Raw genomic sequence first — 25,425 nt, 5'->3', positions numbered from 1 at the left:
CCTGAGTTCAAATCCCATAAAAACTAACAAAAACCTTGCATACCCTCAAAAACCTGGAGATCAAGGGCACCAGTGGGTCATGCCTATAATGGTAGCTACTTAGGAGGCTGAGATCTGAGGATCATAGTTTGTAGACAGAATTAATCCAAAAGCCCATGGAATCCAAAAATCATAGGATAATAATTTGCTTCTTCAGACTTTTTAAGCATGAAGTCTGAAGTGAAATAAAATAGAAAAAACTGTCTTCCTATGTATTTCTTCCTCCCTCCCTCCCTCCTCTCTTTTTGTGTCTCTTTTTTTTCTTTCCTGGGGTTTGAAACCCTGGGTCTGGGTACTGTCTCTGAGCTCTTTTTTGTTTTGTTTTGTTTTTTTTGCCAGTCCTCTGGCTTTAACTCAAAGCCTGGGCACTGCCCTTAGGTACTTTGTGCTCAAGGCTAGCGCTCTGCCACTTGAGCCACAGCACTACTTCTGTTTTTTCTGAGTATATGATACCAAGGAATCAAACCCAAGCCTTTGTGCATGCTAGGCAAGCGTTCTACCATTAGGCTACATTCCTAGCCCTCTTAGCTCCTTTTTGCTCAAGGCTAACATTTTATTACATGAGCCATAGCATCACTTCTGGCTTTTTCTGTGACTGGAGCTAAGAGTCTCACAGACTTTCCTGTCTGAACTGCAATCCTCACATCTCAGCCTCCTGAGTAGTTAGGATTATAGGCATGAGCCACTGGTGCCTAGCTGGGGGCATTTTCCAATGGTATTTCTCAATAGCTCCATATGAATAGCAAATAAAAGCCCATATTATATCATCTCTCTTGTATTATTTTTCTTACCTGTTTCTCAACATTGAAGGAATGAAAGTTGTAATCATAAGTGAGTTCAGTCCCAGCTGGCATATCTTTAAGTGCATACAGTCCAATCCGGTACACTCCATTAACAGACCTAATAAAGAGAAACAAAGAGTTAAAGATTGGGGTATTTGTTTTGTTGGTCTTGGGGCTTGAACTCAGCCTGGGCGCTGACCCTGAGCTTTTCAGCTCAAGGCTAGTGCCCTACCACTTGAGCCACAGCACTACTTCTGGTTTCTGGGGTTAAGTGGAGGTAAGAATCTCATGGACTTTCATGCCTGGGCTGGTTCAGCTCTCAGTCTCCTGATTAATTAAGATTATAGGCATGAGCCACCAGTGCCTGGCTGCTTTTTATTTATTTATTTTTCTTTTGCTAGTCAGTCCTGGGACTTGAGTTCAGGGCCTGAGCACTGTCCTTGGACTTTCTCAAGGCCAGAGCTCTACCACTTGAGCCTCAGCACCATTTCCAGCTTTTTTCTATGTATATGGTACCAAGGAATCGAACCTGGGTCTTCGTGCATGCTAGGCAAACACTCTACCACTAGGCCAAACTCCCGGCCCCCTTGACTTCTTTTGTTCAACACTAGCCCTCTACCTACTTGAGCTACAGAGCCACTTCCCACTTTTTCTGCGTTCATGGTACTTAGGAATTGAACTCAGGGCTTCATGTGTGCTAGGCAAGCACTTTACTACTAAGCCACATTCCCAGGCCCTCAGTTGACCTTTTCTACTCAAGGCTGGTAGTCTACTGTTTGTGTCACAGCTCTACTGCTTTTTGATGGCTAACTAGAGATAAGAATTCCATGGAAGTCTTGCCTAGGCTGGCTTTGAAACATGAGCCTCAGATCTCGGTCTCCTGAATAGCTAGAAGTTACAGGCATGAGCAACCTGGCATCTCAGTAATTTTTGAGCTAACCCAATAAGAAGATAGGTATAAGTTCCATTTTACCTAAGAAGTGTGTATGTCTTAAGATAGTTTATTTATGGTCACATAGCAACTAGTTTAGCTTTTAATCCAAAGGAAATTAAAAACCAGGTCAGACCAGGTGTAGGTGGCTCAAACCTGTAATACTACTCAGGAGGCTGAGCTCTGAAAACTGTGGTTTAAAGCCACTCTGGGTGGGAAAATTAATTCGACATTTATTTATTTGCTAGTCCTGGGGCTTGGACTCAGGCCCTTAGCACTGTCCTTGGGCTTTTTCAAGGCTAGCGTGCTACGACTTGAGCCACAGTGCACCTTCTGGCCTTTTCTGTGTATGTGGTATCGAGAATCGAACCCAGGTCTTCATAACATGCTAGGCAAGCACTCTATCACTAGACCAAATTCCAGTCTTATTTATTTTAATTTTTTTTTCTTTGCAGTTGTGGCTTTAACTCAGGGCCTAAGCACTGTCCTTGGGCTTTCTCAGAGCAAAAGCTCTACCACTTGAGCCACAGCACCACTTCCAGCTTTTTCTATGTATGTGGTAACCAAGGAATTGAACCCGGGTCTTTGTGCATGCTAGGCAAGCAATTTACCACTAGGGCAAACTTCTGGCTCTCATAAGACTTTTAGCCCCAATTAACTATCAAAAAACCAAAAGTGAAGTTGGAATTGTAGCTCAAGTGGTACTGTACTAGCCTTGAGTAAAAAAGCTTAGGGAGAACAAAAGGCCCTGAGTTCAAGCCTTTGGACAGGCATTAAAACAAACCAAGCTGGGCGCAGTGGCTCACACCTGCAATCCTGGCTACTCAGGAGGCTGAGATCGGAGGATCAAGGTTCAAAGCCAGCTCTGGCACAAAAGGATCTGAGACTCTTATCTCCAATTAACCTCTAGAAAACGGGAAGTGGGGCTTGGCTCAAGGGTAGGGTGGTAGCCTTGAGTTGAAGAGCTCAGGGACAGCGTCTAGGTCAAGTTCAAACCCCGTGACCCACAAAAACAAAACAAAACAAAAACCAGGGTATTTGATTCCATAGCTTTTCTATGTGGAATGCAAAAACCATCTTAGATACTACACTATCATAAACTCTTCTAATATCTTAAAGCTTTAAATAAATTTTCTGAATGAAGATGGTGAATGTAAGTGCATGCATCTGTGTGTAATGGGTGAATGCAGTTCTGTGATGACTGCTATGTTAAAGCTTATAAAATGAGTTATATTAAATTGTTAGATTCCTCTTCGAGGCTGGTATCTGAGGATTGAGGTTCAAAGCCAGCCTGAGCACTAAAGTCAGTGAGACTCTCATCTTCAATCAACCACCTAAATACCAGAAGTGGCACTGTGGCTCAAGGGTTAGGGCAGTAGCCTTGAGCTGAAGAACTCAGGAATAATACCTAGGAACAGAGTTCAAATCTCAGAAAAAAAAAACAACAAAAACCCCCTAAAACATATATAATAAAAATTAGATTAGGGTTTGCCTTGGAAGGTGGGAAGACAGATTGAATACTGAAGGGAATTACTGTGTTTTCAGTGTTGAGTATTGAACTAAGGGGCCTTGTGAATGCTGGTCAAATACTCTACCATTAGACGATGTCCCCAGACTGAATTTTCTGGAAACACATGCTTAAGAGCTGTATATTTCTCTGTATGTAAGTTACAATTAAATGTTCTCTATCTACATCATCTTCTTTTTGTGTGTGTGTAGGGGGAGAGAAGTCAGTGGTGTTAGGGAGCCCAGACTTTATACATACTAAGCAAACAGTGTATGACTGAGCTATATACCTGGCTTACTGTTATTTTTTCTATTCTCCATGCCCCTCTATCCCCCCTTTGCTTTGCCAGTCCTGTGGCTTAAAGTCTGGACACTATTCTTGGACACTTTTTGCTCAAGGATAGCGTTCTGCCACTTAAGCCACAGCACCACTTCTGGCTTTCTCTGTGTACATGGTACAGGGGTATTGAACCTAGAGCTTTATGCATGCTAGGCGAGCACACTATCACTAGGCCACACTCCTGGCCCTCCCTTCCCCCTTTTTGAAACAGGGTTTTTCTTTGTAGTCTAGGCTGGACTCAAACTTACCTTGCTGCCTCTGCTTCCTTAGTGCTAGTATCCACTATTCCACATAGCTTTGGTTTCTTAACATTTAATTTTTTTCCCTTATTAAGCCGTTTTTAAATAAACAGAAAGGATCTCACCTCATATTTCACTTATTTCTCACTGTGATAAACCCATTGAGCATGTGATACATTTGCAATATGGCTGTATAAAGTAATATGAAATAGTATATGTAAAACCGTGCCTAACACATAATAAGCATTATGTAAGCATTGTCATCATTACTGTATTCTTTTGGGAGTGGGTAGTTGGGATAACTTTAAAAATAGAAAGTGCTGATGTGTTGGCCGGGAGTTTGGCCTAGTGGTTAAAGTGCTTGCCTAGCATGCATGAAGATCCGGGTTCAATTCCTCGGTACCACATATAGAAAAAAGCAGGAAGTGGTGCTGAGGCTCAAGTGGTAGAGCTCTAGCCTTAAGAAAGTCCAAGGACAGTGCTCAGGTCCTGAGCTCAAGCCCAGGACTGGCAAAAAAAAAAAAAAAAAAAAAGAAAGTGCTGATGTGGCAGGGTGGCTCACACTTGTAATCCTAGCTATACAGGAGGCTGAGATCTGAGGATCAAGGTTCAAAGGCAGCCTGGGCACACAAAAGGACCCGAGACTCTTTTTTTTTTTTTGCCAGTCCTGGGCTTGAGTTCAGGGCCTGAGCACTGTCCTTGGACTTTCTCAAGGCCAGAGCTGTACCACTTGAGCCTCAGCACCATTTCTGGCTTTTTTCTATATATGTGGTACCGAGGAATCGAACCTGGGTCTTCGTGCATGCTAGGCAAACACTCTACCACTAGGCCAAACTCCCAGCCCCAACCTGAGACTCTTATCACCAATTAACCTCTAGAAAATGGGAAGTAGGGTTTGGGAAGTAGGGTTTGGCTTAAGGGTAGGGCAGTAGCCTTGAGCTGAAGAGCTCAGGGACAGTGCCCAGGCTGAGTTCAAGCTCCAACACACACACACACACACACACACACACACAAGCAAGTACTTACTCGGTCTGAAGAATGTGGTATAAAAGGGAATTACCTGAGATACTTCATGTAAACTGATTCAACATTATAAAAAAATCAATCACTGCCTGCTCTCACTATCTTCTATTCTGCTAAATTCTCTGTTTTATCTTTTCCTGTTCCTTACCATTTCTGCATTTCACAATTAGGGTCACAGCTGTGGTTGATGAATCGGGCCTCATTTCCCATACGGTAACTGTCAATCACCATCCCACTATCAAGGTTCAGACAGTAATGGTCGCTGTGATTATGATACTGCTCAATCATTCTGTTCCTGAAGAGGAGAAAAGTGATTTGAAAGCCATTTACTGATTTAATTGAAAGTAAATTTCAGAACTTTGATTCTCCATTCTAATCTTATATATCTGTCATTTTACTGATATAATCATTTAGCACTGTACCTGAACTCTTGTTCACTGACAACCTCCCCTAGGTATTCAATGATGAACTGCCCAGCTTTCAGTGGTTCTTTGGTTCTGATTCCCCAGCCTTTTTCCTCAGCTCGAAATCGTTCTAGACATTGTACCCATTCATGCCTCTGTATCCTCTGGTTACAGCACTGCTCACCACAGGGGCAAGTGTTGGGAGAACACTCAGCAAAGATCATTCTAGAAAGAAAAAAAAATTATACATCACTTTACATAATATAAGTTTTACTGTACTAATATATATATTTTTTGTCGGTTATGGGGCTCGGGTGTTGTCCCTGAGCTCTTCAGCTCAAGGCTACCACTCTACCCCTTGAACCTCAGCCCGATTTCCCTTTTCTAGTAATTAATTATCGATAAGACTCTCACGTTCTTTAGTGCCTGGTCTGACTTTGAACTGTAATCCTCAGATCTCAGCCTCCAGAATAGCTGGGATTACAAGTGTGAGCCACGGCACCTGGCTGTACTAATTTTTTAGTTTTGTTGTTGTTTTTGGTGTGCCTATGCACACACTGCTGTCTCTGGGGCTGGAATCCAGGACCTATAAGCTGTCCTGTTGCTTTTTGCTCAAGGCTGGGGCTCTATTACTTGGTCTGCAGCTCCAACTCAGGCTTTGTTTTGGTTAACTGAAGATACGAGTTTTGTGAACTTTCTTTCCTGGGCTGGTTTAAAACTGGTATCTTCAGATCTCAGCCTCCTAAGTAGCTAAATGTAAAGCTACCAGTTCCTGGCCTATTTTTTACAAGAAGTTTTGTGTGAATTTGAATAAAAAAAGCCCATTAAGATTAAAATATGCAATTTAAAAATTAACAACATTTGGTATTTCTAGGTAGGCGCGGTGGCTCACACCTGAAATCCTAGCTACTGAGGTCACTGAGATCTGAGCATCACCACTGAAAGCCAGCCCCGGCACTACCTCCGATTAACCATTAGAAAACCAGAAGTGGGGCTGTGGGCTCAAGAGGTAGGGGCAGTAGCCTTGAGCTGAAGAGCTCAGGGGCCAACTCAGGACAGATCGACAAAAAAAAAAAAAAAAAAAAATTAGTATTTCCAATCAGGCTTCAAATATTGAAGGCTTCTTTACATTACCATACCTAGCTTTCATTTTCAGACTTAAAATGGTAAAATACAAAAAATTTATTAGCAGAAAAGCATATAGCTCAGTGGGACTAAGTACACACAAGTATTTTAATATTGGAAATGACTATTTTATGTTGGAAATGTATTATGGATCTGTATTGGAAATAGTATTTCCATATATATGACTAGCTGAATCCATAATTATAAGGTAATAAAAATTCTGAATAAAAATTAAAGTATATATATTTCACTGCTTTCTTTAAAAATTTTTCTATCTTTTATAGAAGCCATTTAAAAATTTTTTTTGGCCAGTCCTGAAGCTTGAATTCAGAGCCTGGTCACTCTCCTTGGGCTTTCTTAAGGCTAGTTTTCTACCACTTGAGCCACTTATGTATGCTAGGTACACATTCTACCATTAGGCCACACTCCCAGCTCTAGCCATTTAGTTTTGTTGTATGGTTTGGAATCCCATTTAGACTATTAAGAATGATTTAAAACCAAAGACCAATAAAACTTTTCTAGATAAAAACATGTTATGGTTAAAATTGAAAAATCGTGCAAAGTATTTAATAATGTACACTTTAAAATAGTTTTCAGTTATCTGATTCATTCCCTACCAAAATACTATTCCTTGTCCTAGTAATCAAACTGCAATTGTGGAAGACACCTTTGCTCTGCTGACTTGCCTTTACTCCTGTATTAAGGATCTATTGTCTGTATTCCTACTGATATTCTTCTGAGCTCTCTGTTTTTTTTTGGGGGGGGGGGTTGGGTCGTAGGGCTTGAACTCTGGGCCTGGGCGCTGTCCCTAAGCTCTGCAGCTCAAGGCTACTGTCCTACCCCTTGAGCCACAGCACCACTTCTGGTTTTCTAGTGGTTAATTGGAGATAAGAATCTCAAGGACTTTAGTGTTTGAACCCCAATCCTTAGATTTCAGCCTCCTGAATAGCAACGATTACAGATGTGAGCCACCGTGTCTGGCAAGACATTTTTTTTTTTTTTTGACAGGCTTGGGATTGAACTCAGGGCCTGAGCACAGTTCTTAGGCTCTTTCTCAGGACTAGAGCTCTACCACTTCAACCACAGTACCACTTTTTCTATGTATGTGGTACCAAGGAATCAAACCTGGGTCTCTGTGCATGCTCTGCTATCAGTTTACCAGAAGGCCAAACCCTCGGCCAACAATGACGCTTTTTTCTTTGTTTTTTTTTTTTTGCCAGTCCCAGGTCTTGAACTCAAAGCCTAAGCACTACCCTTAGGCTTTCTCAAGGCTAGAGTATTATCACTTGGGCCACAGCACTACTTCTGGCTCTTTCTACGTACATGGTGCCAAGGAATTGAACCTGTGTCTTCCTGTATGTTAGGCAAGCACTCTTCCACTAGGCCAAACTCCTAGCCCCTACAGAAGGTACTAAATACTAATCCTTTTAGCTTGCTGTTATTCTTGACTAGGACAGCTATTTGGTATAGTAAGCACTGATTGCTATACCAAACAAAAAATTTTAAATTTATTATAAAACACAAGACAACAAATTTTATTTCCACTCCTTTGATTCTTTTTTCTTTTCTTTTGTTAGTCGTGGGGCTTGAACTCAGCAGTTGGGTGCTGTCCCTGAGTTTTTTTTCTCTACCACTTTGAGCCACAGCTCTACTTCTGGTTTTCTGGTGGTGAATTGGAGAGAAGAGTTTAATGACTTTCTTGCCTGGGCTGGCTTTGAAGCTCCATCCCCATCTCAGCCTCCTGAGTAGCTAGGAATGCAGGAGTGAGTCACCAGTACCTGGCCCTCCTTTCATTCTTATTTCAACTCCTCTATCTCTTAGATGTTTGCTCTCTGAAATCTCCATTTGGTTTTTTAAAGACATGGTCCCAAATAATCATAATTCTTATTCTCAAATCAGTTTAATTCCACACTTTGTTTCTGATGAAATTACCATTTTATTAGCATTAATGACCCATCAAGTCATACCCACTCAATAGTTTTCTAGCAATTTCCCTTCAAAACAAATCATGCCATTATTGTTCATTTTCACTGCCACTGTTTTACTCTATTGCTTCATTATGGCTACCACATTAACAAGAGATAACCAAATACTATGCTTATTAATACTTCATTATGTTATCTCATACTATTCTCATAATGTTCCCTACAATTTTAAGGCTTTATTATTTTTTGCTGGTCCTGAGTCTTGAAATTAGGGAATGGGTTGTCTTTGAACTTTTTTTGATTAGGCTAGCTAGCACTGTACCACTTGAGCCACAGAACCACTCACAGCTTTTTCTGAGAAGTTTACTGGAAATAATAATCTTAGACTTTCCTGCCCAGGCTGACTTCGAACTGCGATCTTCAGATCTCAGCCTCCTGAGTAGCTAGGATTTATAGGCATGGGCCAATGGGTGCCAGCTGAAGGTATTATTATTATTATGTTTTGCTTGTTCTGTGTCTTGAACTCAGGGTGTGGGCACTGTCACTGGGCTTCTTTTGCTCAATGCTAGCACTCTACCCTTGAGCCACAGCATCACTTCTGGCATTTTCTATGTATGTGGTACCGAGGAATCAAATTCAGGGTTTCATGCATGCTAGGCAAGCACTCTACCATTAGGCCACATGGACTCCTGGTCTCTCAGGCTATTCTTTTTTTTTTTAAATCTTTATTCTTTTTTGTGGGTTGTGGGGCTTGAACTTGGTCTGGGCCCTGTCCCTGAGCTCTTCAGTTCAAGGCTACCTCCCTACTTTCCAGCCAAGCCCCAGTCCCGCTTTCTTGAGGCTATCTGGAGATAAGAATCTCAGGTTCTTTTGTGCCCAGGCTGGCTTTGAACCTTGATCCTCAGATCTCAGCCTCCTGAGTAGCTGGGATTACAAGTGTGAGCCACCATGCTAGGCTCAGGCTAGTAGTTTTTTTTTGCCAGTCCTGGTCTTGGGCTCAAGGCCTGAGCACTGTCCTTGGACTTTCTCAAGGCTTAGCACTCTACCACTTGAGCATCAGCACCACTTCCAGCTTTTTTCTATGTATGTGGTACCGAGAAATAGAACCAGGGTCTTCATGCATGCTAGGCAAGCACTCTACCACTAGGCCAAACTCCTGGCCCCAGGCTAGTAGTTTTTATGTATCTGTGTACAACTTCATGAGGGGAAATGAGTCTATTTAGTTTAACCTCCAAAGTAAGTTACAGTACCTATTGAGGCAGTCATCCACACAGCCCTTCCTGGTGTCATCATCTGGCTTCTTACAGTTACAGGTAGTGGCCTCATAACCAGAAAGAGGTTTAACATCAACATAGACATCTTGAAAAGATAGTAAAGAACAGTTGGTGAATATACTAGATAATCTTTTTCCCCAAGTGCCAGTCTTAAGATAAACACTATGGCATAGAGGTCGTAAAAATAGCTCCAAAGTTACTCACTTGATCGGATTTTTTTATACAGTGGGACATCTGGCTTTTTGTATAACTACAAGAAAAAAAGAAAGAAAAATCTTCATATAGTACCTAACTAAAAAAAATAGCATAAGAAATACAAGAAATTAACCACATATTCTTCTCATGTAGAAATGTTTGTAAGCCCTTTAAAAATGGATACAATTGAGAAAAACATTTTGGGAGATCAATCTTGCCCCAAAAATAAAAGGAGAGAATTAAGATTTTGCAGAATTAGCATTAGTTTCTAGAAATGTATTATAAATTGTATTTCTTCATTATGTTGTTGGATAAACATAATGGGTATCATCCTAAGGGCCTATTCAATTGGACAAACTAAGAATGTATTTGCTTCTATCAAAAAGGAAGGAAAGGAGCTGGGGAGCTTAGTGGGAGAATACATACTTAGCATGTGTGAGGCCATATAAACAACAACAACAACAAAAAGTAACAATCTTTCCCCATATAATAATAACAAAGAAGCCCTAAATCATTAAAGGGAATAATCCCCCAAAGTATAACATCTGCATAGTATTTATAGAAACTCTTGAGTAGATATACTAAAAAGGTGAGGCTGGGAGCATGGCTTAATGGTGGAGTGCTTGCGTAGCATGCACAAAGCCCTGAGTTTGATTTCACGGGATTTCACGGTACCACGTAGTAAACAGAAAACACCAGAAGTGGTGCTGTGGTTCAAGTGGTAGAGTGGTAGCCTTTAGAAAGCCCAAGGAGAGTGCCCAGGCCCTGAGTTCAAGCTCCAGGACTGGCCAAAAAGAAAAAAAAAAAATTAAAAAGGTGAGTACCTCAGCTTTCAGCTTTCACCTTGTTTCAGAACTGTTCAGAAAACAGATTTCTTTTTTTGGTCAGTCATGGGGCTTGAACTCAGGGACTGGGCATTGTCCTTGGCTACTTTGCTCAAGGCTAGCACTCTGCCACTTGAGCCACAGTGCCACTTCTGACTTTTTTCTGTGAATGCGGTATTGAGGAATCAAACCCAGAGCTTCATGCGTGCTAGGCAAGCACTCTACCACTAGGCTATGCTCCTGGCCCAGATGTTAAAAATTTTATTTACCATAATTAATTTAATGAATAAAAGGGAAAGGGTTATCTGGATTGTTTCCATCGCCTGGCTATTGTGAATAGTGCAGAGATGAACATTGCTGAGCAGGTTCCTTGTCATATCTTGGGTTATGATGTTCAGGGCAGATGCCCAGAAGTGGTATGGCGGGATCATAGGGAAGGTCAATTTTTAGTTCTTTAAGAAACCTCCACACTGCTTTCCAGAGTGACTGAACTAATTTACAGTCCCACCAGCAGTGTAGTAGGGTTCCGTTTTCTCCACAACCCCGCCAGCAACTGCCATTGTCTTGAGTTCAAAAATCTTGGCCATTCTTGTTGGGGTATGGTGGTATCTTAGGTTGTTTTTATTTGCATCTCCTCATATGATGAACATTTTCTCATATGCTTTTCTGCCATTTCAATCTCTTCTGATAAGTCTCTCTTTAGTTCCCTTGCCCATTTAGTGAATGGTTTGTTGGGTTTGGGGGAGATTAGTTTCTTGAGTTCCCTGTAGATACTGGATATTAAGCATTTGTCAGATGTATTATTGGTTAATATCTTTTCCCAGTTGGTTGGCTGTCTCTCTACTTTTGCAACTATGCTTTTATGTGTACAGAAACTTTTTATTTTTAGGTAGTCCCCTTTATCAAGTCTCTCTCTAATCTGTTGTGACCCTGGGATCCTGTTCAGGAATCTTTTGCCTGTGCCTATGAGTTCCAGTGTCTCTCCTACTTTATCATGTAGCAGTTTCAATTTCCAGTCTGACACTGAGGTCTTTGATCCACTTTGAGTTAATGCTTGTGCATGGTAAAAGACTAGGGTCAATTTTTAGTTTTCTGCATGTGGCTGCCCAGTTTTGCCAGCACCAATAATTGAATAGACTGTGTTTGTTCCACTGTATATCTTTGGCTCCTTTGTCAAATACAAGATGCCTACAGGTATGTGGTTCTATTTCTGGGTCTTCTATTCTGTTTCACTAATCTTCTGGTCTGTTTTTGTGCCAGTACCAAGCGGTTTTTGTTATTATGGCTCTATAGAGAGTTTGAAGTCTGGTATTGTAATATCACCAGCATTGCTTTTTTTGCCTAGAATTGTTTTGGCTATTCTAGGTCTTTTCTTGTTCCATATCAATCTTTGGATTATATCTTCTATTTCAGTAAAGAATGTCTTTGGGATTTTGATGGGGATTGCATTGAATTTGTATATCAATTTTGGCAGTATAGCCATTTTCACTATGTTGGTTCTCCCTAGCCATGAGCATGGGATATCTTTCCATTTTCTAGTGTCCTCTTTAATTTCTTTCATTAGGCTTTTATAGTTTTCATTGAATAATTCCTTTACATCTTTGGTTAAGTTAATTCCTAAGTATTTTATTCTTTTGGGGGCTATTGCGAATGGGATCATTTTCTTGATTTGGCCTTCTGTTTGTGTATTGTTGGTGTACAAGAAGGCTGACTTCTGAAGGTTAATTCTGTATCCTGCCACTTTGCTAAAGTAGTTTATTAATTCTAGGAGTTTGGGAGTGGAGTTTATTGGGTCACAATCCAGATGCCCTACTGCAGATGAATGGATACAGAAAATGTGGTATATATATATATATATATACACACACACACACACACAATGGTATTCTACATAGCCGACAGACAAGATAAAATAATGGCATTCACAGGGAAGTGAATGAATCTAGAGCGAACCATGTTGAGTGAGACAAGTCAAGACCTAAGGAACAAAAGGCACATGGTATCCTTAATATGTGGCTATTAGATCCAAAGAGCAAGGACTCAATATTTGCATACCCAATGCTATGGACATGGTAATGGAAATATAAACTATATAGACATAAAAACCTATGACTCTATAGACAGAATGTTTTATTTCATAAATTAATATGTTTCTATGACATACAAACCCTTAACCTAATTTTGATTAAGTTCTAAAAACTAAGTCCCAGTGATTGTATATAGAGATTCCCTCCTTGAACTTGTTTGTTAAACTTGTCATTTGAAATATGATGTAGGGTCCGGGAGTTTGGCCTAGTGCTTGCCTAGCATGCACAAAGACCCAGGTTCAATTCCTCGGTACCACATACATTGAAAAAACTGGAAGTGGTGCTGAGTAGTAGTGGTAGAGTGCTAAGCCTTGAGAAATTCCAAGGATAGTGCTCAGGCCCTGAGCCCAAGCCCAGGACTGGCAAAAAAAAAAAAAAAAAAAGATGTAAAAATCAATGCTAATAAATTATTTAATAAATAAATAAAAAGGTGACTTTCGTGGGGAAAAAAAGGGAAAGGGGAGGCAAAAAAAATAGAGCTAATACATTTTAATCAGGAAGGCAATAGGGGAGAAAATAAATTATGACAGAGGTAGTCAATAAACAGAATAGTGATAGTAAGGATGCAGATATTTTTTCACAGCATCTTGGACTTAAATATTTATTTATCTATTAGAATAATCTCATTATCATTTTCTAATCCATATGTTCAGAGTATTCCATTGCTAAATATTTAAAATACTGATACTGTAAGAATTCATGAGGGGCCATTAAAGAACAGAAGGCACAGAGGAATGTCAGTTGCTTTTCACAATTTAAAGGTAACATTTGGTGGCACTTTGGTAAAACTTTAGAGGCCTGTTCACATCATCTGTATGATGATTTCTATTTCATAATAGTTATTCTTAGTATGGAACCTAGGAACTACAACTAAATACAGAAGTCCCTGGGAAAAATGTTACAATTATGGATGTAAAAACAAACAAAAACAGAACAACAACAAAATTTAGGACCTTGTTATTTTTAGTTACACACTTACACACACACTTTTTTTTTTTTTTTTGCCATTCCTGGGCCTTGAACTCAGGACCTGGGCACTGTCCTTGGGCTTTCTCAAGGGTAGAGCTTTACCACTTGAGCCACATTTCTGGCCTTTTTCTATGTAAGTGGTACCAAGTGCATGCTAGGCAAGTATTCTATCACTAGGATAAACTCCCAGCCCTAGTTACCAAAATATTTAAAGGTCCTTATAAATAAAGTATTTTCCTATTTCCTTTGGTAGGAGAATCAATTTTGAATCTGAAAAATAATTCGAAATTAATAAGAAGCCAACTAAAATGAAGCCTTTTCTTTTTCAAGTGCTGCTGGCAGTACATTAAATTCTCCTGAGATCCTTCATCAAACAGAATTCCTATAGAACAAAAATCTTTGCTACCAAAATAAAAGCCCAGAATAACAACAGAACGTTGCTCAGGGAAGCAGGAACTTACTATTTTGCAACGAGATAAACACAAATAGGTGACATTAAGTATGGATGCAAATTCATTTTGTTTAGTCTCTAACCTTCACATACAAACTCAGTACCTCCTAAGAAGAAAACAACAAGGAGGCAGAGGAAATGTTATATTATCTGTCCTCAACTTCCTTCCTGCTTACAAATAATACCTGGTAAAACAGGCTCTTTGTACCTGATTGTGTTTCCATTGCCAGAGGATGTCATAGGGAAGTTGGAAGTCAATTCTCTTTTGTCTTAGATACTTTCCTGAAACAAAAACCAGTATCAATTTCAACACCTATTATAATGTGAACTTAAAGAGATCAAATAGCCTCAATGTCTATGATGCAACAATAAAAAAATAAAGCTTTTGAAAACTTGTTTTTATACATCTGAATTCTGGCTTTCTTCTACCATACTTAATATGGCGTTACTCCTGAGCTCCTTTGCTTTAAGCCACAACACCACTTCCAGTTTTCTGCTGGTTAATTGGTGATAAGAATCTCACACAGACTTTTTTTTTTTGGCCAGTCCTGGGCTTGAGCTCAGGGCCTGAGCGGTGTCCTTGGACTTTCTGAAGGCTAGAGCTCTACCACTTGAGCCTCAGCACCACTTCTGGCTTTTTTCTATGTATGTGGTACCAAGGAATCGAACCCGGGTCTTTGTGCATGCTACGCAAAGCATGGCCAAACTCCTGGCCCTCACACAGACTTTTCTGCCTGAGCTAGCTTGGAACCACAATCCTCAGATCTCCCCAGTAGCTAGGATTATAGGAATGAGCCACTGTTACTGGTAATTTTTGTTTGCTTGACCTGGAATCTTGCTATACAGTGTAGGCTAGCATGTATGTGGCCTGGACAAGTGATTCTCTGCCTATTGAGTACTGGGATTATAAATGTGTGCTGCCTTAAATTTACAGTAGTCTCTAAGAAACAAAGACACATAGTGAAATTATGACCAAAATATACAGGTCATCATGAAGACCAAAATATTCTCAGTGTTCAAGTTACTAGCCACAGTACATCCAACATCTGACATTATTTATAGTTTAAGGTTGGCTAGCAAAAGAGGAAATCCCTGTTAACCTTATTTCCTACTTATTGAAAAACTACGTTAAGTCCCTTTATTACCATAAAAATGCTCTTCAGCTTCCTACTCAGTATGAGCTTTCTGCTTTCTTAAACACATAAATCACTTTACTGGGGGCCGGGAGTTTTGCCTAGTGGTTAAAGTGCTTGCCTAGCATGCATGAAGACCCGGGTTCGATTCCTCGGTACCACATACATAGAAAAAAGCCGGAAGTGGTGCTGAGGCTCAAGTGGTAGAGCTCTAGCCTTCAGAAAGTCCAAGGACAGTGCTCAGGCCCTGAGCTCAAGCCCAGGACTGGCAAAAATCAATCAATCAATCAATCACTTTACTGTCTTGGCTATTTGCATTTCCTTTGTTTCTAGACCAGCAATTCTCAAAGACTACTCTGCTGACTAGAAAGGATATACAAAGGCAAAAATCAATTTCAATGATTCTGTTAAGATGTTGTATACCTTCTTTGTTATGCCAACACTTGTATTAATGGTGTGAAAGAAACTGTACTATAAGGAAGTGGCGCTGTGGCTCAAGGGTAGCCTTGAGCTGAAGAGTTTCAGGGACAGCATGCAGGCCCAGAGTTCAGATTTCAAGCCCAACGACTAACAAAAACAAAACAAAACAAAAACAAAAAAATAAAGGGAACTGTATTTTAAATCTGTAGCATAAACAGTTTTGGAAGTCACTGTATTCTATTCACTAAAAACCTGGGTGGGAGTTGACGAGCCAGTCAGTCATTTAAAAATGCCCTTGGCCAGGTGCTGGTGACTTATACCTATAATGCATTTTACTGCATACTGGAGTGCGATGGCAATCTCAAGGAAAAACAGTCATACAAGTATTTGAATGGTTAATTAATGGTTGAACTAGTGATTTTATTTTATGGAACAACATTTTGACTTAAACAATTAAAAAACGACATGACCATATGACCTTAAGAAGCAAATCTAACAAAGCTGGAATAGAGTTCTTACCTAACACTGCCTCAACAAAAATCAAACCAAAGTACATATGACTGAAAATATCTGTTGCCCAAAGTAAAATCTGAGCTTTCAGTGAACACTGAAATTTTGAATATCTTATATTCAGTACTGTGAGCCTCAGTTTTCCAATACATAGAGAGGGATTTTCTCTGATGAAATCTATGGTGTGACATTACCAAATGTGATGTCCACCCCTGGAAGTACTGGGGTATCATTCCTAAGAAAGGTACACACATACACGTGTGCATGAGCATGCCTGTCCTAGGGCTTGGAACTTAGGGCCTAAGCACTGTGTCTGAACCTTTGTGTGCTTCAAGGCTTGTGTTCTAGCACTTGAGACACAGCTCTACTTTTGGCTTTTTTGGTGTTTAATTGGAGATTTAAGAATCTCATAGACTTTCTGGCCCAGGCTGGCTTTGAACCATGATCTTCAGATCTCAGCCTCCCAAGTGGCTAGGATTATAGGTATGAGGCACCAGTGTCTGGCTCATTATTTTATTTATATAACTTTTAGTGACATAATTATTATCAGATAGAGAAAACTAGGTCTTCCCTTTTATAATCATGGTCTTTTGTAACATACTTCTCACAAGTGACATGTTGCCAGGTAATGGTGGCTCATGCCTGTAATCCTAGCTACTCAGGAAGCTGAGACCTGAGGGTCCTGTTTCAAAGCTAGCTGAGCATTGAAGTCTGTGAGACTCTGTCTCAGTTAACCAACAAAAGCTGAAAGGGGTTTGTGGCTCAAAGTGGTAGAGCACTAGCCTTGAGCAAAAGAAGCTCAGGAAAGGATGTAGGTCCTGATTTCAAACCTCAGGACTGCCATAATCATACATAAAAAATTATGAACAACAAAATAAAGACTGTCCAGAAAAAATAAATAGTACCAAACAACAGCCTGATTTTCAGTTTATTTAACCATTAGTAAAAAGACACTTGTAAACAGAGTATCAGTGGCCTGTAATGTTAGCTAGTCAGAAGGCTGAAATCTGAGGATTGTAGTTCAAAGCCAAACCAGGGAGAAAAGATCATGACACACTTATTTCCAGTTAACTAGCAATAAGCAGTAAGTGGAGATGTGAGACAGTGTTAAGAGTACCAGCCTTGAGCAAAAAAGCCAAGTGACAGCTTGAGGTCCTGAGTTGAAACACCAGTAGTGGAATAAGACATTCCTATACCTGGGTAGTTTCTTGCATTATTTATTTACTGTACAGACCACTGGCTACAAACTGTAATGTTAGCAACCAACTAGTGTGGAAAACTAGAGCTATGATCATTATTTATAATAAAAATAATAGATTACTCATTATTACTGTTAATTCCCCTAGAATTAGCACTCTCATCCTCTTGGACAATTTAAGAGTTTTATTTCAAGATCTAGGTTAAAAGTTTCTCACTGAGGACAAAATGGTTATTTTCTCTTCGATGGGAATTTTAAATAATCTTTTTGGGGCCGGGAGTTTGGCCTAGTGGTAGAGTATTTGCCTAGCATGCATGAAGACCTGGGTTTGATTCCTTGGTACCACATACTTAGAAAAAGCCAGAAGTGGTGCTGAGGCTCAAGTGGTAGAGTTCTAGCCTTGAGAAAAATCCAAGGACAGTCCTCAGGCCCTGAGCTTAAGCCCAAGACTGGCAAAAAAAAAAAAGATGCTTAAATAATCTTTTTGGTGTTACTAGGGCTTGAACTCAGGGCCTTGTGCTAGCTAGGAAGCATTTAATAATGTACAGAATTACTGAGAATATATGTAAATTAAATGGTAACAAGCTGTAACTAACAACACAGACACTTCCTTCAAACCCAAGGAAATTACATAACCTCAGCAATACACTGTGCAGACTTAGTACTCACCAACATGAATAGGAGCGGGGAATAATCCATATTCATGCTCTCCTGGAGTATACTCCAGTTTCTCTTTCTTTAATTGGATTAATCGGCTCTTTGGGCTGTGATCAGAAAAGAGTGATAAACAGTTAAGGGCAATGAAATTCCTTCTCTTGTCCACTACAAATAACAGCATTTGTTTAAAGTCTCAAGGTCAGGTCTACCTACTCAGACAGCTGAGATCTGAGGATTGTGGTTCAAAGCCACCCTGGGCAGAAAACTCCCAGTGAGATTCTTATCTCCAGTGAACATTCAAAACAAACAAAAAAATGAAAAAACAGGGGGCCTGGAGTTTGGCCTAGTGGTAGAGTGCTTGCCTAGCATGCAGAAAGATCCAGGTTCGATTCTTTGGTACCACAGACATAAAAAAAAAGCCAGAAGTGGTACTGATGCTCAAGTGGTAGAGCTCTAGCTTTGAGAAAGTCCAAGGACAGTGCTGCTCAGGCCCTGAGCTCAAGCCCAGGACAGGCAAAAAAAAAAGAAAAAGAAAAAACAGGGGCCCGGAGTTTGGCCTAGTGGTAGAGTGCTTGCCTAGCATGCATGTAGACCTGGGATTGATTCCTTGGCGCCACATACTTAGAAAAAGAAAACAAAAAAAGGAGAAAGCACTGTGGCCCAAAGTGATAGAGTATTAGCCCTGACGAAAAAGAGCTCAGAGACAGTGCCTAGGCTCTGAATTCAAGATGCCTGACCCCCCAAAATACAAAAATACAGTTTTCAGACGGGGTACCAAATATTTTCTAATGTTTAAAATTTTGACTTTTTTTTTTGTGGGGGTCATAAGGCTTGAACTTGACCTGGGTGCTGTCCCTGAGCTCTTCAGCTCTAGGCTTCCGTCTTATCCATGAGCCAGGCCTCACTTCCCATTGTCTAGAGGTTAACTGGAGATAAGAGTCTTAGGTCCTTTTGTGCCTGGGCTGGCTTTGAACCTTGATCCTCAGATCTCAGCCTCCTGTGTAGCTAATATTACAGGTAAAATTTGACCTTTATTTCTGGAAAGTCCTTTTTTAAAAAAAAGGCTGGGCTGGGAATGTGGCTTAGTGGCAGAGTACTTGCTTAGCATGCAAGAAGCCATGGGTTTGATTCCTTAGTATCACATAAACAGGAAAGACCACAAGTGGCAATGGGGCTCAAGTGCTAAGAGTGCTAGCCTTGAGCAGAGGCTTAGGGATAAAAGACAGGCCCTGAATTCACACTCTAGGATTGGTAACAACAAAAAAAGTTCTTTAGCATTTTTTTTAACAGTTTTGCAGAAGGGACCGGGGTTCTATTTCTTTCTTTTGTGCAGTAGTAGGAGTTGAACTCTACTACTAAGTCATGCCTCCAACCATTTTTAGTATTGGTTATCTTTGACAGGGTTTCTAACCCTTTGCTGAGTCCCCAATCTGCCTATTTACATTTCCTATATGAAACCAGAGTAACATGTGTGCACTACCTACTTCAGCTATTGCTCAAGGGGTTTCAACAACACTGATGTCCAGGTTTGTCTTGAACTCAGCCTCTCACAGCTTTCCAAATAGCTAGGATTACAGGTATGAGCCACCAGCTTCCATTTCAGTTCTAATTTTAATGATGATATTACAGCTACAATTTAAAAAGTACTTTCAGACATTATTGTATCAATATCATGAAGCAGGTAAGAGGTAATGTTGATTCTAGTTTACAGATTTGGGAATAAATGTTCTATGAGGTTAAGTAAGGTTCTTTTTCTTTCTTTTTTTTTTTTTTTTTTGATTATGGGGCTTGAATTCTGGGCTGGGTGGTGTCCCTGAGCAATTTAGCTCAAGGTCATTGCTCTAACACTTTTTCTGGTGGTTAATTGGAGATAAGAGTCTCTCAGTCTTTTTTTTTTTTTTGCCAGTCCTGGGCTTGAGCTCAGGGCCTGAGCACTGTCCTTGGATTTTCTCAAGGCTAGAGCTCTACCACTTGAGCCTCAGCACCACTTCCAGCTTTTTTCTATGTATGTGGTACCGAGGAATCGAACCCAGGTCTTCATGCATGCTAGGCAAGCACTTTAACCACTAGGCCAAACTCCCAGCCCCAGTCTCTCAGTCTTTGTTGGTGCTGGGCTGGCTTTGAGCCTTGATCCTCGGATCTCAGCCTCCTGAGTAGCTAGGATTACAGGCATGAGACTTGGGGGTTGGCAGGGAGTGTGCACTTACAATCCCAGTAAGGTTGAGGCACAAAGATCTTGAGTTCCATACACACCAACTTGGGCAACAGAGTAAGGTCTTGTAGAATAAAAATGAAAGAATACAGGAAACATTTTAGAAAATAATATATGCAAAAAATGAGCAAAGACTAACTGGGCCTGTAGTCTACTTGGAAGGATAAGAAAAATGAATATTGAACTCAGGCCTGCCTGGATCATAGCAAGACCAAGAAGGCTTATCTGAAGTGACAGTCTATGAAGCATACATTTAATGTCAGTTATGATAGGGTATGGAAAACAAAGGAAGACCAGCCAGAGGATGAGCTGGCTTAAGTTAGAATGAGGCCAGCTGGTCAGTGCCAGTGGCTTACATGGCTGAGACTCTGAAGGTAAGCGGTTTGAAGCCAGCCTGGCCAGTGAAGTTTCCTGAGACTCTTATCACCAATAAACTACTCAAAAATCTTAAGTGGCACTGTGGTTCAAGTGACAGAGCTTTGGGCAGAAAGAGGCTAAGGGACAGAGACAGAGCTTAGGCTGAGTTTTCACCTCACAACAGACAAAAAAAAAAAAAAAAAAAAAAAAAAAAAAAAAAAGAAAGAAAAAGGGAAAGGAAGGAAGAAAGGAAGGGGAAAAAAGCTGTATGACTGAAGTGGTCCAGTGGAAGCCAGAAATGATGTCAGTTTTTTGTTTTTCTTTTGCTAGTCCTGAGACTTGAGCTCAGGGCCTAGGCACGGACCTTGGGCTTTATTCTCAAAAGGCTAGTGCTCTACCACTTGAGCTACAGCACCACTTCTGGCTTTTCTATGTATGTGGTACTGAGAATCAAACACGAGTTTTTGTGCATACTAGGCAAGTACTTTACTACTAAGCCAAACTCTTGGCCCCTCAGATAACATTTTTAAAGTAGTGGTACGGAACTTGGAAAACAGTTACAAATTCTAAAAGACATTAAATTAATGGACTTATCATTATTATTTTTTCGGATGGGGGGGCATAGGGCTTGAACCCTGGGCCTGGCTCTTCAGCTCCAGGCTACAACCTTACCCTTAAAATGCCAGTAATGCCAGCTATTTAGGAGATTAAGATCTGAGGATTATGATTTGAAGCCAGCACAGAGAGCAAAGTGTGATACTCTATCACCAATTAACCAGCCAAATTACAGACTGAAGGGATGAATTAAATAGTAGAGCACCAGGAAATTGAATGGAAAAGCTAAGCTGAACAAGAGAAAAAGGTTCTGAGTTCAAGTACAGTACTGGCTAAACAAAACCAAACTAATACAATTAAGTTTAAAGTTATATTTTTTGTTATCAAAATCAATCAGATCAAGGACCGGGAGTTTGTCTTAGTGGTAGAGTGTTTGCCTAGCATGCACGAAGACCCAGGTTCGATTCCTCGGTACCACATACATAGAAAAAAGCCGGAAGTGGTGCTGAGGCTCAAGTGGTAGAGCGCTAGCCTTGAGAAAGTCCAAGGACATTAATCAGGCCCTGAGCTCAAGCCCAGGACTAACAACAACAACAAAAAAATCAATCAGATCAAATAAATAACTGCTTAGAACCATAGTTTTTTTAATTTTTTTAAATCTTTTGTCAGTTGTGGGGCTTGAACTCTGGTCTTGGGCATTGTCCTTGAGCTCTTCAGCTCAAGGATACTGCCCTACCCCTGGAGCCACAAGGGACCCTTTCAGTTTTCTGGTTTTCTAGTAGTTGATTGGATATGAGTCCAAAGACTTTAGTGCCCTAGCTGGCTTTGAACTGAGTTCCTCAGATCTCATGTACCATTTTGAGCTATAGCACCACTTCCCTTTTTCTGTGATTAATTGGAGGTAAGAATATCCTGGAGGGGCCAGGAGTTTGGCCTAGTGGTTAAAGTGCTTGCCTAGCATGCACGAAGACCCGGGTTCGATTCCTTGGTACCACATATATAGAAAAAGCCAGAAGTGGTGCTGAGGCTCAAGTGGTAGAGTTCTAGCCATGAGAAAATCCAAGGACAGTGCTCAGACCCTGAGCTCAAGCCCAGGACTGGCAAAAAAAAAAAAAAAAAAAAAAAAGAATATCCTGGAGGAATCCAGGTGTGTGACTCAAGTCTGTAATCTTAGCTACTGAGATATGAAGATCACTGTTCAAAGCCAATCTAGGTACAAAGAACTAGAGACTTTTATCTCCAATTAACTACTAGAAAACAGATAGTAGGACTGTGGTTCAAGGGTAGGGAAGTAGTCTTGAGCTGAAGAGCTCAGGAACAGCATCCAGGCCAGGAGTTCAAGCCCCATGACCCACTCCCCCACCCCTCCAAAAAAAGTGGTAGTATGCAGGAAGACCTGGGTTTGATTCCTTGGTTTCATATATACATACATACATACATACATACATACATACATACATACACACACACACACACACACACACACACATACACACACACACACACATATATACATATATACATACATATATATAAATATATATACATATATAAAGTATATATATATAAAGTCGGAAGTGATGCTGTGGCACAAATGGTAGAGCTCTAACCTTGAGAAAGCCTATGGACAGCGTTCAGGCCTTGAATTAAAGCCCAAGGACCAGCAAAACCCAAAAACTAACATAAGAAAAAAAAAAAGAATTGGACTTTAAACCCAGGGCCTCCACCTGTTAGGCATCCACTTTACCACTGAGCTACATATCAATCCCTTATTGTTTTATTTCATTTAGTTATTCACTAAGCGGGTATACGATGCATCTTGATCAATTTTTACTCCTTCCATCTTTTTGAGGGGGAGGGGTACTGATTCTGAGGGTTGAACTCAGGGCCTGGGTGCTATCCTAAAGCCTCTCTGTGCTTAAGGCTAGCTAGTACTCTACCACTTGAGCCATAGCACCACTTCTAGCTTTTTCTGAGTAGTTAATCGGAGATAAGTCTCATGAACGTTCGTGCCTGGACTGGTTTCGAACTGTGATCCTCAGATCTTAGCCTCCTGAGTAGCTAAGATTATAGGTATGAGTTACCAAATTTTTTTGGGTGGGGTACGGGGGGATGGTCATTGCGGGGCTTGAACTCTGGGCCTGGGTGCTGTCCCTGAACTATTGAGCTCAAAGCTAGTGCTGGTGAGTCACGGTGAGTCTGGTTTTCTGATGGTTAATTGGAGATAGGAGTCTCATAGACTTTTGTGCCCTGGTTAGCTTTAAACTGCAATCCTCAGATCTCAGCCTCCTAAAGTAGCTAGGATTATAGACATGAGCCACTTGTGCCCAGCATGGCTCATTTTTAATAATATGAACTGTGTGGTCTTACAGAACAGTTGATAAAGAAAAAGGTCTTTTTTTTTTTTTGCCTCTTCCCATTTGTTACTTTGTCCTTGAGATTCTTAACATTAGCAGACAAATCTTTATCTCTACTGAAATGAAGATTAACTATTTTATATATGAACTGACCATAAAGCCAGGTAGTAAGTTTCTGCTTTTCTTCTTTCTTCTTTTTTTCTTGGAGAAAGCAGAGTTTGAATCCAAGGCTTAGAGTTTGTTAGGTAGGTGTTCTATGATTGACCTATACATATTTCCAGTCTTTTATTGCTTTTGCTTTTTAGTTATTTTTCAGCTCCAATCTTGTATCTTCCCCCACCTCCCCAGGGCTCTGGAGACTATAGAGACTATGATCCTCTTTTCAAGAGAACAATTGTGCTCTATCATACTCAACGCCCCCTCACCCTCACCCCAGTCATGAGGTTATGGGGTTTAAACTCTGCACCTGGGCAAGGCTAAGATTTTATTTTTTTTGCCAGTCATACGGCTTGAACTCAGGGCCTGAGCACTATCCTTGGACTTTTCTCAAGGCTAGTGCTCTACCACTTGAGCCACAGCACCACTTCCAGCTTTTTTCTATGTATGTGGTACTGAGGAACTGAACCTAGGTCTTTGTGCATGCTAGGTAAGCACTCTACCACTAGGCCAAACTCCCAGCCGCAAGGCTAAGATTCCTAACAACCATTGCTGTTAGTACATTTATCTGAAAAAACGTTTAGAGTCCTCTCCCTTTGGTGTGTGCTGGAACTAGGGTTTGACCTAAAAGGGCCTTACTCTTTTGGGCTCAGACTGTATCATTAAAGCCATACCTCCAGTTTCAGCAGTTTTACTGGTTAAATAGAAATAAGAGTTTTCATGAATTTGCCTGCCAAGTCCAGATTTGAACAAGTTTTTAAGATCTCAACCTCCTGAGGTGCTGAGAATAGTGTGATTACTATGGCTGGTTGTCTGCCATTTTACATGCTGTTTCCTCTGATGGACTAGCCTCTACACCTACAAAAGTACTATCTGCTTCTTCAAATCTAACACTATTCTATTCTGTAGAATAGTTCTTACTTGATACAGTGGCTATTTCTTCTTGGTTGGCTATTAAGTTGTACTTGTCAGGAAGAAAAAACCATGAAGTTCTTCAAATGAGGAAGAATAAGTTAATTATCTGACAAAGTGTAACACAGCACTCAATCACTGAGAAATCAACTAAATCATTATTAGTATCATTTTAGTTACAGTGCATTTTTTTCTATTTTTAATTAGGAAAAAAAAAGGCTTCAAAACTAGAATGTAACCTAGGAAACCAAAGAAAAAATAAAAATCAGGGAATATAATTAACCCTACACAACACAGTGTAGCATATCATGAGTATAGTGAACAGAAGTGATTAAAATTAACATATAGTGATTAAATATAACATACTGTTTTGTGATAGTACATGTATTTTTTTGGTCACAAATGAAAGAATGATATGTATTAAAAGAATGTCAATTGCAAGTTATTGCTACTTACTCTGTAGTTTTATAAACATCAGAATACAGTCCAGCTTTCTGATACTTTTTCTTTGGGGCACGTGGGGCCTTCTTTTCTCTTGGGATGAGAGATAGCACGGGTTGGAAAGTATTTTCAGGTTCAGGAGGTTTGGCTGGGGTTTCTAGAGGACTGGGAATTTCAACTGGTACTTCTGTAAAACTAAATTAGAAAGAGAAGTTTAAAGATGTTATTGTTTTTCCTACCAATGATTGTCTTTAAAAATATCATAGGAATTAAGAAAAAAAAGAGAGAGAAGACAATGAAAAAAGAAATAAATAAAAGAGATAAAAAATGGTCAGCCTGCTGGCCTATAATGGCTCACACCTATAATCTTAGCTACTCAGGAGGCTGAGATCTGAGGATCACA

The 25,425-nt window shown here is 40.3% G+C and overlaps 1 protein-coding gene and 1 long non-coding RNA gene across 3 annotated transcripts in view; both read right to left on the bottom strand.

Moving 5' to 3' along the window:
• Nucleotides 1-25,425, bottom strand: part of Ash1l (ASH1 like histone lysine methyltransferase) — a 103,821-nt gene that overhangs the window by 24,889 nt on the left and 53,507 nt on the right. For both annotated transcript variants that reach the window (XM_090340797.1, XM_090340795.1), the window contains exons 6-13: nucleotides 25,038-25,217; nucleotides 18,045-18,139; nucleotides 14,323-14,396; nucleotides 9,793-9,838; nucleotides 9,565-9,673; nucleotides 5,283-5,489; nucleotides 5,009-5,155; nucleotides 831-939 (exon numbers count right to left, since the gene is read on the bottom strand). In XM_090340797.1, the coding sequence (XP_090196923.1) occupies nucleotides 831-939; nucleotides 5,009-5,155; nucleotides 5,283-5,489; nucleotides 9,565-9,673; nucleotides 9,793-9,838; nucleotides 14,323-14,396; nucleotides 18,045-18,139; nucleotides 25,038-25,217 (967 nt within the window). The remainder of the gene's footprint in view (nucleotides 1-830; nucleotides 940-5,008; nucleotides 5,156-5,282; nucleotides 5,490-9,564; nucleotides 9,674-9,792; nucleotides 9,839-14,322; nucleotides 14,397-18,044; nucleotides 18,140-25,037; nucleotides 25,218-25,425) is intronic.
• Nucleotides 8,810-9,292, bottom strand: LOC150058147 (uncharacterized). Its single transcript, XR_016536853.1, has 2 exons — nucleotides 9,208-9,292; nucleotides 8,810-9,070 (listed from the first exon to the last, which is right to left on the bottom strand). It is a non-coding gene; the product is annotated as an uncharacterized LOC150058147 (long non-coding RNA).

This window comes from Megascapheus bottae, chromosome 10 (genome assembly GCF_031878675.1).
Source record: "Megascapheus bottae isolate mThoBot1 chromosome 10, mThoBot2.hap1, whole genome shotgun sequence".
In the NCBI taxonomy this organism is placed as follows: Eukaryota; Metazoa; Chordata; class Mammalia; order Rodentia; family Geomyidae; genus Megascapheus; species Megascapheus bottae.
Note: the sequence above shows the minus strand (reverse complement) of the source record. Positions and strands in the feature narration are given on the sequence as shown.